We start from the raw sequence: 17,810 nt of genomic DNA, 5'->3' as shown, positions 1-17,810 counted from the left end.
AAACACTAGATTCAACCTTAAAGCAGACTTCTTCTAAAGTTTTTATAAATAACCTGCAATAAAGGACCGAATGCCACTCAACCCAAATCAATTGCTTCACTTTGTAGCAGCATGATTTTACAGTGATCTTATCTAAGGGCACGAACAGAACTAAAAACATCCTCAAATTGCAGAAGAGTCCCTTCTGCGCCACTAAATAATACATGGTCTCTGGGCTTGCTCCACCAATACACAACCACTATTTGGTGCAAATTTTCACCCAATGATGTGATCAGCAGCACTAAGCAGAGCATTGAGACTTCTGAAGAACTTGCTATACTCACATTTCAACTATAATTTGAGCATGCATCACTTTTGTTTTTTTACAGTTGGAAAGAAAGGAGCTTAAATTTGCAGAGTCCTCAACTGACTCTTGTTAGTTAATTCTCTTAATTAAATGTGAGATTCCTAGAAGCATGCTAGTGGATATCGGCATATATTTCTAAATAAAAATAACTCCCTCTTAAACTAATACAGCAAAAAATAATTACAACTTAATAAAACTTTTCTACCCATCTACAGTCATTGCATTTGCCCATACGAGCTAAAGGGTAAGATGATTACATGTTGATCTTGATTCCTTTCTTTCCAAAATAAGTAAGAGCAAAGAATGACATATGTAACGCAAAACATGCGCTATCATGCTGACTGATGTCACTCAAGAGCCTTGTGCTACTGTCTCCACAGCACAAGTCAAGGTTGTAATAGCTAAAATGGGCTGCAGGCAGTATAGAGCTGGTGAGAAACAAATTAATGTTGAAAAGTACCTATATCTCCAAGTATCCACTCTCTATGCAAGCTGTTGACAAAGCACATGGGTGCCTGAGAAGCTGACATCAGGAAGTCACTCACAGCCAAATTCATTATAAAGTAGTTTTGGGGTGTCCTCAGCTTCTTGTTGCTTAAAAACATGAGAAATAACATGATTTTAAATAGACAAAGTGAACAGTTAACTTTATAACTTGGCTTACTAGCATGAACAAATACTATCCAGTGGTTACTTACAGTCAGCCAATTGTTAATCGTCAAGCAATTACTGCAGCCACAGATGTAGTTATTTCAAAATGACAACTGACAAAAGCAGGTGGGATAAAATAGGTTGTTTCTACTTGAAAATGAGGAGAATTCTAGCTATCTTGAAAAATATTAATTTGTTCAGGACAAGAGCACTTCCCTATAAGTGCAGTAATACTGCAAGTGTCTGGCACTACACAAGACCAGGATCTGAAGCAGTTACAGAGCCAAAGAACCTCCTTTAGGTGAATTTTTAAAAGCTGCTGACCTCAGGAATCACCACATTACCACTGATTAAATGACCCTTTGCAAAGTGATGCAACACAAGCAAAGCATGCACAGAGATTTGAAATAAATACTTCTCATATACATCTTGTAAGGGAGAACAAAAGCTCTCAGCTGCAGATCGCAGGCAGCATTGAATTCCAGAACAGAGTGTGAAAGCAGCAGCCAGTCTGCAAGCAAAATTTATCCAAAGAAAATAAACATCACTTCCAGGGTTTTTTTCCCCACATCTCACCACTTCATGTAGCCTCACTTCATACAGATATCTGGAGTCACAACCACCTTGGAAACTTTTTGCTGGTATTCAAGGTTACCCTTGGCTCTGGCCAAGAGGAATACGGATACTGGTAGCATAATAAAGAACCTCTCACTTTTACTTAGGGTTATTTGGTTGAATATGCCCTTGTTGCTCTGATTGAATATTATGTCCCACTAGGAAAGTTAAGTTAATCTGTGAGTCTGTGAGTTCATGTCACCCAAATCTACCTTAAGACTGTCACTTTTGAAGGATATACTGAGAAGGCGTAACAGTGAACTAGTAGTCCTTCAATGTCAACCTCTGTATTAGTTGCATGGTGAAGTAAAGTGCTCTGATATCTAGCCTATGAATTCAGGGCTTTTCACAGAGTTGGTACATATAATGCAAAAAGAGGCAATTTGGCATACTCTTTGAGATATAGGGAAGAAGCAGGATTTATAAATAATTCTATTCTTACAAACTGCATGCAGTAATCTTAAAGACTTGTTTCTTCTCCCTCAAACACCTCCTTTAGTGTAGAAAGTTTAACAACTGAGGACTTTCTGATGTGCTTTAAAATACCACTATTTGCAGATAACATTAATTTCTTTCCTCATGCAGATAAAGTAATACTGAAAAAGAAATTGAAAAAGCCATCTCAGTGCTGCTGCAATTCTAACAAAACCTTGGGTCTACTGCATCAACTAGGTGAGAGAGTTCACACCTTTGCCTATGGAGATTTTCCTTCTTTGACAATTTAATGCTTTGATTGCAGCAGCTAAACAAAGAAATTTCAAGAAAAACAGAGCTTGCACTGCATTTCAAAAATCATGACGTTATCTACAGTTGCAGGGGATCCCATTTCTTCTCTACCTCATATTAAAAGCCAGTTATTCAAAATAACTAAACTATTTGTCATAAACATTTAAGAATAAAAAAAAACAATGCTTGGTTCATAACACCACCAGTGTTTCTAGCACTGTGAGCCCCCTCTGCATAAAACATGTATGATGACAGTAAGCAGTGAGCGAGGAGGATTTTGAAAGCCAGCATCACAGTGTAAGACAGAAGGTGCCTATTTTTTTTTCATTAGATTTTTGCATACTCCAGCTGCAGTAGCTTTGGCTGTCTATTACACTGGCACAAGCCAAGTGAGCAAACAAACTGACAGAAATCCTATGATCAGCCTGAAGCAGGAAATACACTGATGGCATGAGTTCATCTCATGTAGCACACATGTTTTCTTGGTCCTTCCAGGACATCTGGTCCTTCCAGGAGTATCAGTTTTTGTCAAGTATTTCCACACATTCTAAAGGGTGAGTGAGGAAGCCTGTAACTAAGAAACTGTGGTTTCTATCATTAAAAGTATTTAACTCTTCTTGCAAGATGTGAACCTTAAAACCAGTCATATGAACTGTAAAAGGAATTTTTGTACCTGTAAAACGCATAGAGGACTAGAAGGTTTCCAATGATGCCAATGGAGCCAATAATGAGCACGCATGTTCCTACAGTGTAAAGAACATAGTCAGGGATCTCTGCCTTGGTCACAGTGTGTGGCTGGGTGCCCATGTTGAAACCCTGAATGGAAAACAGAGGAAAAGGAAAGCTTAGCCCATTCAGGACACTTATTCCAGGAGACACTTGCTCAGCCTGTTGAAGTAAGGCAGAGCATTCACTTCCCCAGTTCATGCAAATCAAATATACACCTCTGAGTTCTTTTTACAGCCCCTAGCATCAAGTTTCCTCGAATAACTTTCATTACTTTAACAATACATATATTAAAAAGCACAACAGGGGAAACAGACTGGGGAAGAACACTAAGGAAGTTACAATGATGATGTGGAAAGGGCACAGACATACTAGCATAAAACTCACTCATGGTAACTGCTGCACTTTGAGGGCTCAGAGCTACCTGACAACACAAACTTCAGTTCAAAAAGGAATTGCCCGTCAGAGTTTGGTATTATTAGGAGCACTAATACCAAATCCCACTCTTAACAAACATTAAGTCCTCTGGGTCTCCCCAAACTCCCTATCCACTAATTTACAGTGCTTCAAAACCTGGGAATTCCCCATGGGAAAGGTAGGAGACCAGAGGTCAAACAGCAGTGTAGCATTGCCTGTGTAAGCACAAATACATTAAATAGTCTTAACACCTCTTTCACTGCCCTTTATCTCCAGCACATGAATAAACCCCCACTAACTCTCTTCTTTTTAAACAAATTCAGATTTATCACTGGCTAAACTCAGCAGAAGGGCAGCCTACAGCTAATCCACACAGCTCTCATTAGCATTATCAACAAGAAGAGTTTGAATTGCCTGATGGAGATGCTTATTGATCAAGGCAAAAGCAGCTAAGCCATGCAGAGTGCTCACGCAGGCAACTTGTCACAGCTAAGACCTGCTTCTCATTACTGCAGTTTTCTGGTGCACGGCTCAGTAATGTTCCAAGTGTCAGACAAAGCTGATTTTGGTCTGTGAGAGAGGAGCTGGGTGACAGAACAGGTTCAAGATACTAATTATCACCCCATTGGTAGAATTCAAGCAGTCATTTGAAAATGGTGAGAATAGCCTTTCTTTTTCCCTGCTGCTAGCTCCTTACCTCCCATACTGCTGCTTCTCCTTTCTGCCTTTTATTATTCCTCATTCATTTATGAAGTGCATACACTACAGCTCCCTCCTTGTACAACAGTTCTATCTTTGGACATTATCCCCTCAGCTGTACAACCCCGCTGGGGGTGCTCCCCAGGGTGGGTTGTGTTCAGAGATGGGGAGCACTGGGTGAGATGCATAACACAGCCCGAGCATCCACAGAACAGTGGGTCTGGAGCAGAAACACTGACAGAAAAGCTCCTGGGGCTGAAAAGATGTAGGAAATGGTACAAAAGCTATGTCTTCAAAGCAGAAAGCTGCCTTCAAGCCTTCTCGTCAGTCTGACGGGCTCTACCCATCATAGGGTGGCTACCACCAACATGACACCTCAACAAAGTTAACATCACTTTAGAAGTAGAAAGAAAGAAAGGGGAGCGTCTGCTGATGCTGGCTGCACCAGGAGGCTGCCACTGCTGTTCCCAGCAATTAGGCAGCAAGAAAAAATGTCACCCTGTGTAGCATTTACCCTTGAAGAAGGTGCAAGAGGTAGTGTCAGAGCAGGCAGTGCACAGGGAGGTCCTGCAAGGAAATGCAGCTGTGGCCATTCAGTGGCACCAAGCACAGGCTGCACCATGCTTTCAGAGCAGGACTGCCTGGGCACAGAAATTAACAACATTAAACTCCTTTCCTTATCCCTCAAACGTAATCTTAGCAGTGTGCGTGCACTGAATCAGAACCCTGCCTCATTTCTGGCAATGCATACCAAGGTGCCTAAACTGGGGAGAAATGGAAAGGATCCTTTTTCTTTTCTTCCTTTCCAGCTTATCTGTTGGGTATGCTCAGGATTTACACCTAAATACCTCTATATTCTTCTGTATAGAGGGTTATTATATAGGAATATTACACAGATCTAATTCAGGGCAAGTAGGACTTCCCTGTTTTATGTATTATGGTTTACTTCACCATATGGGTACTCACTGTTGCAGAAACTCATTTCAGAAATGCACTATGAATTTCACACCCAAAGGTGTCTCGCCTTATCTCTCTGCGGAAGAGATGCTGACTTGGATGTTTTGGCTTTGTTAATTCAGTTAAGGGTGATGAACTATGTCAAAAGCTGAAAATGCCTCATGTGACACATTTGTAAACTTAGATTACAGTTTGCTGGTGATATTGGATGAAATATAAACTACTAATGCTTACAGAGTGGAATTTGGAAGGCAGTAAGTACTCGGTGCTACACAGAGCCTTCAATCTCAGTGAGAAGCTAAAGTGAGGAATGCTTGGATTACAGAGGCTTTGAAGAAGGGATCTTGCCTTCAGAAGAGTCCATAAAATACTATTCCCTTTTGTGGCAATATTAATAGTAGTAAGAACAACTTTAAGATCCGAATGAAAAGACAGCTCCTTATTCACTCTGTTGGTGTTAGCCTGAGACAGTAGGATGTGTCAAGCACCCAGCTACATGAAATGTGGCAATCTGATAAAGACAGAAAACCATTTATAACACTAATATGGATCTAAGATGATAAATGTGCACACCTATGCGCATACATATATATATTCCAACAGAAAACCTCAACTTTGATTACTTTGAAGCTATTTGTACCTGTTTAGCCTGTTTTATTTAGAAAATTTCCACTAGTTTAATTAAATTATTTCTTTTATCAAAGAGAATTTATACTGTTTCACTCAAAAACCACAAATGTAAACAAGCAGCCCATGAAGATGTCAGTAATTGCAGCAGGGCCAGCTTCTGGCATCCTTGCCTATTCTGTACTCACTTTGTTTGGCTCCTTTTAAATTAATGCTACAGTCACTTGAGTTTTGGCTCTATAAGATGTTGGACTTGACAACTCTCATAAATCATGATGTGGCTTTACCCTTATATGTGATGTGACTACAACATCAAAATGCTGTCACCTACATGGCAGCTTGGAGGACTTTCCTGTCAGGGAAACCAAGAGATCTGCAGGCAAATAGAGAATAAACAATTAACAGCTGTCCCTCAACTAGCTGGCAACGGATGCAGGCACCAGATATAAAAATAAACTTGGTCTATTTCTCCCAAAATAAAGACGGAAAACTTAACAGATGAGGAAAGTTACTCTGTGAAAGCTTTTGTAATTTGATTTTTACTGACAAAATGATGTCCAAGTAATTAGAGCCATCTGTTTCTGTTTTCCAGCTAGTAAGCTTAATAAAGATTGCAATGCAGAAGACAAAAAAAAGTGGTTAAAAAAGGAGGGCAAGTGCAGGCTCCCTTCAGTGTTCAGGGGTAGAAAATACTGGATCGAATTCAGAAAGGGTTGTATGACTGGTATTAGGTGGATATAAGAGTATCTAAAGCTTTACTTACACTCTGATTTTGGTCATGGATGCAAGCTCATCTTATGGAAATGACACTGAAATGAGCTTAAGTAAGGGCTTGCTTACATGCGGGATTAATGCACACTAACAAGGGAGTGAATTAACAGCATAGCAGCCCCCCTTGGGCTGACCTGCTACATTGATTTACAACGTAGAAGTTTGATTTTACTGTATAAAACATTTAAGTCTGAAATTTCCAAGTGTAACTGTATAAAGAATAATAGTAAATAATACTTAGGTATGATGAGGTAGGAACAACCTGCATGTGCCAGATAGTTGGTAGTACTTGCCAAGTTCCTTGTAATTTCTGTGATGGTCAGTGTAAGAGGTAATTCAGTATGAAGCACCATCTGGTTTGAAATGACATTATTTGGGGCTTAGTGATTATATTGTACATAGGAACTCTTGAATCAGCAAATAGAAGACTATTGCTATGTGGTGACTACTGATGGTCAGACTTTTTTAAAATATATTTAAAATGAAAATTTGTGGAAAATATCAGTATCTTTGGGTATTAAAATAAACAAACAAACCCCAGCTAAAAACAAACCAACATCTGTGCTTGTTCTGGTTAAAAGTACTGCATTACAACATGGCACTGTAAGTACATATGAATTTGGTCCTCAGAAAGTCAAGTCAAAATGGTGATCATCCACACGTGGAAAAGCCACTTTTCTTACCAGTCTCTGGATGACACTCTCCTTTCACAGCTCATTCCAATCAGTTCACATGCCAAAACCAGGGGCACTCAAACACATATGCATTTAATTAAGAAAACAGTTGGTTAAGCAAATGGAACTGTAAATTTGATGCGGTTTATCCAAAAGTGACAAACAAGTACAGGAACTGCCAGTGCTGTGTACAACAGGACAAACAGCAAAGGCAGCCGGGTACCAAAGTCAGGCGTCTGCTCCAGATTTAGGCGGGTGTTTATCCAGTCAGAGGTCATAAGTTTCTGGAAAAAAGAATATTTTTCTATAATAAGATATGTATCTAGTTAATTCCATTCCAGCAAGTGCTTCTGGACTGTTACTGAAATGAACAGCCAGTTGAAAAAAGCTTTCAATACTTGCCTTCAAGACTCACTTGGGGTATGTATGCTTCACTTCACATGTTTAGCACAGCCCCTGCTTTGTTGACAGGATGCTTTCTTTCAGGTCCTCAGTATCTGTGCTTAAACTTCTCATAGTTGCAAGCAATCTAATGGTACATAGCTAATTGGTAGAAAAATCTCTTAAAAAATCCAAAAGAAAACCATCAAAACCTGATAAAGTTTTCAGTATCAGGAGAATATTCATATATATGAACTCATTATATTGGTTACTCAACAAGGTACTCAACAAGATGTCTGCATATCCAGCCTTATAAGTCAATGAAAGTAAGGGTTATCAATCACTAATATGTTTTATGATTAATAAGACATTAAAATAAAAATTATTCACATGAGAATAATACAATAAAAAGTAAACAATAAACATGAAAATAAGCGCAGCTGTAAAACAATCTGGCTTGTGTTCCACCTCAAGCACTAGTTACACCACTTGGGCAGGAATTAATAAATGCAAGGGTTTACTGCAAGGGTTTACTACAATTTTTTCAAGTTACTCTAGTGACTGTGTCTGCACAACCCGACCTTGGGAGGAACACTGTGTTACTCTCTTGTTTTTTGTGGGAAAGCACTGGCAAGTAGCTAGCACATATTTTTCCCTGCCAGATTAATCTGAGTTAATAAAACTTTGAGGCAACAGATTTTTATTATAAGACCTGAGAGTTTTAAAGCAAAATACCAAAGGTATGCTTCCTGAAGGCATTTCTGTTGCAATACTGGTATACTTTTATAATCAAGGCAAATAGCACTCACCAAGTCTTCACAACATCTTCCTCTACAGAAACTTTATGTTCATTTAAACACATCCAAATCTAACCTGAGAGTGCAAAACTTAAAAAAAAAAAACAAATTCAACCATGACTTAAGCATTTTTGAAAAGACAGTCAAACAAAAGCCCACTATCAGAAGGTATAGTGGGCCATAAATGCCTTCAGAAATATCTGATGCTATGTCCAAATGCACCTCAAATTACAACACAAGCTATGCATGCTTAGGCAGGCAGCACGCTCAACAGATCAAATCAATACTAACACTACATCAATGCATATCCATTCGGCCATGAGAGAACGGATGACTGCTAACGCAATGCAACAACAAAGTAGGCAGAAATCTCATATTTTTAAAGGATTAAAGAATATTAAATAAAATCATGTGTAGTCAAAACATGGCATCAGAGTTACTTCCTTCAACATAAGATATTCTGCAGTCTTCAGGGAGAAATCATTTATACACTACAGTAAATACTTACATTTTCATCTTCTAACACATCACATTTTCCTAGGTAATTTTTCTCCCTCAGAGCATCTTAGTGCTAACTGCAGTTCCTTAATAATCACACAAAGTTCACCCCAAACAAATAAATCCCTTTATTCTATGCTTACCACTCAGTAGTGAGAGTGCTCTGAACTCACTGGCACTGTAGCACTTTGGCATAACCTGGACTCTTCTCCTGAGCTGCCTTCTCCTCTCCACCTCCTTTCAGCTTCTATAGCTCGTCCTGGTCTATCTCATCCCAGGCTGCCAGGTGACTACTGCTCCCATTTCACCAGTCATGGATGCCTCCAGCCAGGATGCTACCAGTCTAGCCTGCCCACTGTGCCATGCATCAGGAACAATTTCACGAGCTGCCACTGTTTGCTGATGGCAACAGTGCTGCAGCACCCATTACCTGCTCAGATCAAGCCCTCTCCCACTCCTGCAGTCCCAGGCTTCAGGCACAGCAAGCACAACTTCTGGGTGATGCTCACTTTGCTGTTTTTAACAGGAGCACGCTAGCCTATCCACAGATGTTGGCACCATGTTACCACATTTTGGAATTCCAGTCTCTGGCAGCAGATATAACATCCCACCCTAAGGTTTCAAAGAGCTTGAACATATATCTGGCTTCTGGGCATCTAAACTTTATATATATATAAATATATATATATAAAGGATATTTTCTTCCTTACTGTTGATAACTGAGAGCAATTCCGTGGGCTGTGGCTAGTGGGATGAGGTTCAACAAGGCTAAGGGCCTGCACTTGGGCCACAACAACCTCCTGCAACACCTCAGGCTGGGGAAGGGCGCCTGGAAACTGCTCATGGGGAAGGAGCTGGGGGTGCTGTTTGATGGAGCTGAACATGAGCAGCTTGTTCCCAGGCAGCCAGGAAGCCGCCAGCGTCCTGGCCTGAGCCAGTACCAGTGTGGCAGCAGGGCCAGGGCAGGGATTGTCCCCCTGCAATGGGCAGTGGTGAGGCCACACCTCTAATCCTGTGTTCAGCTCTAGGCCCCTCACTAAGGGAGAGACATTGAGGTGCTGCAGCGGGCCAGAGAAGGGCAATGCAGCTGGTGTAGGGCCTGGAGCACAAGTGTGATGGAGAATGGCTGAGGGACCTGGGGGGGGTTATTCTGGAGAAGGGAAGGCTCAGGGGGGACCTTATCACACCCTACAACTTCCTGACAGGAGGATGGAGCCAGGAAGGGGCTGGTCTCTGCTCCCAAGGAACAAGGGATGGGACAAGATGAAATGGGCTCAAGCTGCACCGGGGAGGTTTAGATGGAGATGAGGAACAATTCCTTCCCCAGAGGGTGCTCAGGCATTGGAACAGGCTGCCCAGGACAGTGCTGGAGTCACCGTCCCTGGAAGTGTTCACACGCCGTGTAGATGAGGCCTTCAGTGCCATGGGTTAGTGGTGGGCCTTGGCAGTGCTGGGGTAAGGGTTGGATTTAATGATCTTAAAGGTCTTCTCCAACCTGGTTGATTCTATGATTCTATAATTCCTTCACTGGCCACCTCTGGCTTTATGGATTTAGTCAAAATGTGAATAGTCTTTTCATTGCTGTCTGTTCTGCTTCCTGGGGAGACCCTCTCAGCTGCTGCCAAAAGACCCCTGTGTGGAAACTGTTCTGAGAGGTGGGCCTGCATTTTAAATAGATCCCATGAAAACATACGCTTATTTTTAAGGATTGTGGAAAAAGAAAAAAATCAGCAGCCGACATCGGCTTTTCAAAGGGTGATTACAAAATGAAAACATCCATCCTAATAAACTAGTTAAGGCAAGATGTTAATAACTTATAGTAATCCTATGTAGTCTTGCTAATGCTACTTTTAACAATACACATAGCTAATATTTTTCATCAATATGGCAATTTGGTTTCTGCTGGTTTCTCTGCTTTATATTTTCTTCTATTGTCATCTCTGAAGAAGTGTGGTGAGTGATGAGCTGCAGTGGTAATAGTGGAAATACATTTGCTCTATTAACTACATTTCGGTAAATTTTATTTACAATTTTTACTCTCTGACCTTAAAGACCTGCAGTTCTAGCAGAGAACCCATCTCACTCCCTACATTTCCCTATTTATAAGCAAGCTGATTTTTCTTCTGCAGTATATATCTTTAATTGAAGGCCTGAAACAAGAGATATTCTTCACCAACTAGGATTTTTTCCCTATTTCAACAAGAGATTTTGGCCATGGGTAGTAGGATGAGGGTGGAGAGCAATTTAAAGCAACTCCCCAGCTTCTTGATGCCATTTGCATCATTCTATCATGTACATTTAGGAACATGAAAACTGCTAGAAGTAGTCAGATCAGAAGCCCACCAATTCCTGTATCTTACACCTGACAGTGTCTGGCAACAGATGCTTTTAGGGGAAGAACATGGGGAATACAGGAAGAGTACATCCTCAATCTGTTAAGTTCAAGCATGTTTGCGATATTAGTATGAGCACTGTAGCATTCAGGTTCTGTTTAGATCAAAGAAATATCTAATCACACTAAGCTGAGGATTATTTCCATGTAATATCTGCTTGCTTTTATTTAATATTCCTCTGTGCATGGAAGGGCGATGCGCAGAAGGCAGGGCCAGACTCTTCCCAGGGGTGCACAGTGAACAAACAAGAGGCAACAGACACAGTCGCATCAGGCAGAGTTTTCAATGAGATTAGTGAAGCACAGAAACAGGAGCCCAGAGAGGCTGCATAGTCTTCATCCATAGAGAATTACAAAACATTGAAGTTAGCACTGTTTGGAGCAGGAGGTGAGACTTGACAACCACCCTTTCAACCTAAAATATTCCATGATGCCAGCAATAAAACCCTCCTAAACATACAGTTAAAAAACCAAAGGGGTTTAGGCCATAAGTAAAATGAAATCTTATTTCAGTGATTTGAGGACAGGTATGCTGTCTTAGTATATTGAAAATCTTCCTACTTACTTTCTTTTATCTTCACAAGGAACTGGGGACAGACAACAAAAGTCAAATGAATCTATAAGCATGTTTTGCACGCAGACAGCACAGACTAATTTCAATTAGGGACCATATTGAATAGGAAGGCTGTGGCAAGTGCTCCACTTCACTTGTAACAGTTTTCCTACCGTGGCTTCGAGTCCCACATGAAAACACAGATTTCCAGAGGTTTTTAGGCACTTCACACCTATTGATTGTAGCTGTAGCAATACAGCTACCCTTCTCCTGTGTTGCTGAAAGTAATCCTTGGTGTTTATTGCACTGTAGGTGCTTAAGTGTCATGAAAACCTGGCTTTGAAATATTTTATGATTTATTTTAAAGAATTTAACTGGATCACTGAAACACTGTTTAGTCTAATAGCCTACGTATTTCAGTCTGACAGATTCCCATTACGTACTCTAAATACTCTGTTTAGAAAAAAGCACCTAGCCACTACAGGTAATGAAGATGATGGAGATAACTGGGAAGAGAAGGAAACAGAGGTATTCAAGATCCCATCTCTGCATTGAAAGGCAGCTCTTTATTGCCAAGTGAAAGCATTTGGCGGTAAAGTAACCGCCCTTAACTCTCCAAAACAAGAATAAAACAAGCTCTCACCCAGGAAGGATATCATTGCCATTCTAGTCACCTGGAGGGTGAAGTGCTTGTGGATTTAGCATTACTAAAGGAACAAACAGACCAACGTGCAACGAACAAGTGAAACTGGCAGCTCAATTTACAATTACCAAGCTACTGCAGTACTGAAGACTTATTTCAGAGGAAGGTTGAAGCAGCACTGGCAAACTAATAAGGAGCTGTAATACGGGCATAATTGGAAAGAAATTTCAGCAACCAAAAGACTCAGATTCATAAAAGGCTAAAATAAAAGAGCATGCCTTGGTACATTTGGTGGGAATAGGTGTGTATATTAAAAGTAATTTCAGTATCAGAAAACTTAATTATCTTATGGCAGTGCTCATCTTGGAGAAAGAAGCAATATCTCACACAAAAGCAAGTGCCTTTACTTTGATCTGGGGAAGCATCAAGGCAACTATGATATAGCAGTGAAGAAGCTTCATCCTTTCCCTCTCCACTGCCATGTGTAGCACACTGAAAATAGGACTGACGTAGCTGTTTTTATGTGGTGTCTTGTTTTAATTCTGTGGACTATTTTTCAAGACTATGAAAAGTAACAGAATTTTCAGCACCTCTGCATTAGGAAACATTATCTTCCTCTCATCCTCACAATAATCTCCAGATATGGGATGCATTTGAAGCAACTCCTATGTTGCTTCTGTATCATCAGCTTCGAACCATGATGAACTACCAGAAGAGAAAATCTCAGCACAAGGCAGCTTACTTTTCTGAGTTAAGAAGAAAGTGCCATTTCACAAAAAGAAAAGCCCACAACCCAGTTAGGTTCAAACCTGTTTTTACTGTGCCAAGTCAGAAAGCCTCAGCAATCCACACAAGTATTTTTTCCTGCAGAGCCCTAGCTCTCATCTCAGACAAGAACTAGCTCCTTCTGAACCTTTATTTTTAAATAGCATATAAGCAAGCCAGTAAAGTAATGTGCACTGGAGAATCTCAGAAAACAAACAAAAGTCTAACAAAGCACTGTGTGTGTTTCAAGTCATGTTCATACTAGATTTAAGCCCACATGGGGCCTTTTGTAGTCCACACAACTCACATTAAAGAGCATTTCTCCATGGAAAAATGAAGAGAAAATCTGCTTACAACAGCTTAGGGGGTAAGAGAGATACTCATTTAAGATTTCTCCATAACTAAAGAGTGCATTGAAAACAAATGGTTTCTGTTAATTGCAAACTTGCATTGAATTTTAACAGCAGTTTGTCACTGTTAGTTTTGTTGTTATAATTTAAAAAATAAAATAAAATTTTCTTCTCACTTGAGATTAAGTCCTTTTGCAGGCAGTACTAGCTTAACAGGGCACAAATAAAGCATGCTTCTTCCTGTTGTTCTATTAGCACTGGACTATCTGTAGGTGTTCAAATGTTTACTATCCAGTCAGTGTGGACTTGGTTTCATTTAGCCAGTCATTTCATTGGTAGCACAGCTATCCTGATGGCAGTTTGTAAATTTCCAGAGGCATCAGGCACATATCCCACCTGGCATTCAAGTCTGGTCTGCATCCTCTGCTGCCGGTTAAATATGCCAACCCCTCACACTGCTCTTGTGCATTTGCATGGCAAACATCAGAGAAGTCCATCGGCTTATTTCTTCAGCTTTTTTTGACAGCAGAGACTATATGAAGAAGCTACATATGGCATTTGAAGATCTTTTTAGTTGTGTTTCCCAGGGTGACATCTGTCCTCATCACAGAATTCTTACAGTGTCTAGTGGCCATACTTCTAAGTGCTCTAGTAGAGTGCAATCTGTTTGTGCAAGTCAGCCTGATGGTTGCCTCTCAGCTGCATTATGAATAACTCCTTCAATTCAATTGCACCAGTATACTAAGATTTCCCACTTTTGAGGACTTGGAGAGTTTGCTTGTATTGAGCTGCAGTGTCTTACAATTCTGTGTTTCTTGTTATGCTTACATTACTGAGAAACTCTTGGGTACATTGATACCAAAAGCTGATTCATCTCAGTAACATTGCTTTGTCATGCTGTGGTGGTTCAGGAATCTTATCAGCCTCATTTAATCACCTGCAACGATATGGAGAGACACGCTTCTATTCTGGGCCCAGTCTAGCATGTGCAATGAATTCTGCTTCAAACTGTGCTTGGCTAAGGACTGCTGGATTAAGCAGGGCATCTTCAGCAGTCACACTCTCTCTGCAGGCTGGCACCCCAGCACACTGGAAGTACAGGACATCCTGGGGGGCATAATTTGCAACCTCTGAAAGCAGTCAGACAATGTCAGAAAGATTTCAACTTTAAACCTATTGATAGCTTACTGAGGTATATTTAGACATATGCATGTTTTTTAAAGCTAAGTTTATGGCAAGAGAAAGCAACAGAGAATGTGAACTAGTTCAAAATTTGGGAAGTAAATAATGATAGAGAATACAATTTGGGCTTCCTAGGAAAGTTTAGAGAATGTTTAACAGCAAAAATATAACCCTCAGAGCCACCCTGGGAAAGATGTAAAAGTAGAAAAAAAATTAATTAAAAGTGAAGATCTTTAGCACTTCCAGAACACACTCAGTACATTTAAGTAATTTGGAGTTGTGGGATATGTGCTTAAAGTCCTGTTCACTTGCCACTTAAGCCATCTCTACAAAAAGCTTGCCTGACTCTTTTTCATTTTGATTTATTCCAGGACAATGACCTGTTGCAATGAGATGATATCCACAGCTTCCCTCCCAACCTTAAGTTTCTCCCATACCATTCCCATAATCCTTTCTCCCCCACTCTTAAGATTAAAAAAAGAAACAAGTACTCTTGGTAGACTTCTTTGAATGCCAGGCTTTGGCTGGCTAAAAAAATTAATTCCAGGCAAGTTATCAGAGATTTAGGAGGAAATCTTCTATCCTAAAATCTATACAAAGTATTGCAGTGCTATAAGGTCAGAGCATACATGGTGGAGAGGGGGGTAAGGACAGGGGTACACAAATTCTTCATATTTAGCTTGCTGATCTATCTCAGTCTTCTACCCCAAATCATCTTAACTAATTTGTAATGCACAAGAAAATCCTCTTTTCTTTATGAATGCTTTCAAACAATCCTAGGTAAATATATAAACAACTGTCAAACCTTACAATTGCACTTTATTTAGGTCTCTTTCTATTACATTAATAAGCTCCACAAAAGGATAACAATTCTGAAATCTGCTTTAGGATTTCATTTGTATTTACTTTCCATTTAAATTTTTCTGCTGTTAATGACCATGTCACACTAAGGTTTAATCAGCTAGATCTTGATGATACAACAAGTACCACCATAAGCAATTACCTGCTACACCCTCCCCTGCATAGCCAGTTTTTCCCATCAGCTAAAAACTCCAAATCTATCCTGAAAATCAAAAAAACCAGCACAAATAAAACATTTTCCTTTGGGGAGAGCTGGGTCAGCTACAGAAATAAATAAATCAAAATTCATTACATCAAAACAGCTCCAATAAGATTTTTTTTTCCTTTTAAAGGAGAAGAAATTAATTTAAACCACTCTTTAGAAAACAAAGCAGAAGAGAAATGTACCCTTCCCTTCTCCCTGCCCAGCTCCCACTCTCTGAATCCTTCCTCCTGGCACGTACTTTTTGGGTTCAGCCGTAAGCATCTCCCTTCCCTCCGTACATCTGCTCTGTGCAGGACTGCCGAGCTGCAACTCATGACGAGGAGCATCTGAAATCCCAGGGTTTAAAAAGCCACTCGCAAGCAAGCCCTCCTCTGCTCCCAGCCTGACAGCTCTGGGAGCATATTGAACCGCAGCACTAACCAACAGCAAATCACTGATCCCGTTATTCAGCCTGACTGGTCCCACCACAAATGTTTCAAGTGCAAAAAGATTACTTAAAAAAAAAAAAATCCCACAACACCCTTTTTGTTTTGTTATTATTGCATATATTTTATATTTTTTTTAAGGAGGAATACCCAGAGGAGTTTGTTTCCAGGGCATCCCAGCTGGCTACTTCTGCCCAGCACAACCCAGCAGCACCTCAAGCCCCCAAGGGTACCACCACCGAGGCTGGGCATCCTCAGGCAGTCAGTGCCCTGGCACTCTGTCTGCTCCGTACCTGCTCCCTGCAGTCTTGGGTGGGCAGCCAGGGAGGGAGGGTGAATCTTGCATGTCCCTCACAGCGAGTCACACCACTGTCCTCTTATGCTTTTGCTGCCAGGAGCCTGGCTCTGCCTTCCCCATAACCCCCCTCTAGGTGGCTGAAAACAACAGCCAAGCCCCCCGCCCCCCCCCCCCCCCCCGCCACCCCGTTCACCCCCCCGCCTCTCCTGGCTGGTCAAACCCAGCTCTGGCTTTCACTTTGCATGCCCTGTGCTCCATCCCTAAGGCCCACGAACCCCCAAGGCTAGGTTAGGGTGGCTCTGCCCTGCTGCCAATGGGAGCAGCCACACGTCTGAGCCCTCAGCTGAGTTTCTTGCGGGACTGTCAAGGAGCAGGGACTGGGTATAAAAACAGAAACTCACCCTGGAGTTATCAAAATTTCATCTGCAGCATGTGCCTCAACATTCAAGCATCTGCTGTCCTGGAGACACTTGAATAACCACAAAAAGTAAAGTGAAGGGCACCAATTGGGGCACAGGAAATTTCTTACTTACAGCATCTTGTTGGTGTCATGTTTGTAAAGCTGAGCTCTCCAGAGGCACTGAAACGTGATGAAAAGAGCAGGGATCTGATGGCAGGCATGCTCTCCAACAGCCTCTTTCTCTTGCAGTCTGGCCAGAAAGACATCACAAAAACAGATACATTTTTATCCCTATTTTTTCTTTCCAATGCATTGACAATATTTTCAACATGACTGATTTCAGCGCTCCTCTTTTAAAAGACATGAATGGAGAGGATTTGTGAGACTGAGCTTTGTCTGGAGAAAAAGGGCTCAAAGTAGTAGAGTGTGGAGTAGAAATAGCAAATTAAACATGGTACTCCTCCTGTATCTGGGACATGACAGTGGTCACAGCTTAACAATATTTCTGCCCCCAGATTAGCTCTTTTAACTGATGTTTTTAAAGATGATAGGAAAGAAACTACAGACATAAAACTTACAAATATGGCAAACATATACCCCACAGATAATCTGCAAAATGCTGAAGAATACAGCAGAACATCCTAAACTGCAGGCCTAGATCTCAAAAAAGAGCTTGCTTTGGCATTTAATATACTAAAGACGCGATGGACATGTTATCATAAAATGAATAATCTGCCAGAACAGGAAAAATAAAAGTGCTTCAGTGAAAATACAATATGCTGTTATGCATTGTACTATAAAAGCCAAAATTATTATATCATCGTCAAACAAATGTTCAGACATTGGTACTG

The 17,810-nt window shown here is 40.8% G+C and overlaps 1 protein-coding gene across 2 annotated transcripts in view; it reads right to left on the bottom strand.

Annotated features, from left to right (window-relative positions):
- LOC133281665 (melanopsin-like) overlaps positions 1 to 17,810 on the bottom strand; it is a 71,148-nt gene that overhangs the window by 24,074 nt on the left and 29,264 nt on the right. For both annotated transcript variants that reach the window (XM_061477438.1, XM_061477447.1), the window contains exons 4-6: positions 17,093 to 17,209; positions 3,012 to 3,154; positions 807 to 940 (exon numbers count right to left, since the gene is read on the bottom strand). In XM_061477438.1, the coding sequence (XP_061333422.1) occupies positions 807 to 940; positions 3,012 to 3,145 (268 nt within the window). In that variant the 5' untranslated portion in view covers positions 3,146 to 3,154; positions 17,093 to 17,209. The remainder of the gene's footprint in view (positions 1 to 806; positions 941 to 3,011; positions 3,155 to 17,092; positions 17,210 to 17,810) is intronic.

This window comes from Pezoporus flaviventris, unplaced genomic scaffold (genome assembly GCF_033815535.1).
Source record: "Pezoporus flaviventris isolate CSIRO_AGI_PZ_B2104156 unplaced genomic scaffold, CSIRO_AGI_Pfla_v1 ptg000002l, whole genome shotgun sequence".
In the NCBI taxonomy this organism is placed as follows: domain Eukaryota; kingdom Metazoa; phylum Chordata; class Aves; order Psittaciformes; family Psittacidae; genus Pezoporus; species Pezoporus flaviventris.
Note: the sequence above shows the minus strand (reverse complement) of the source record. Positions and strands in the feature narration are given on the sequence as shown.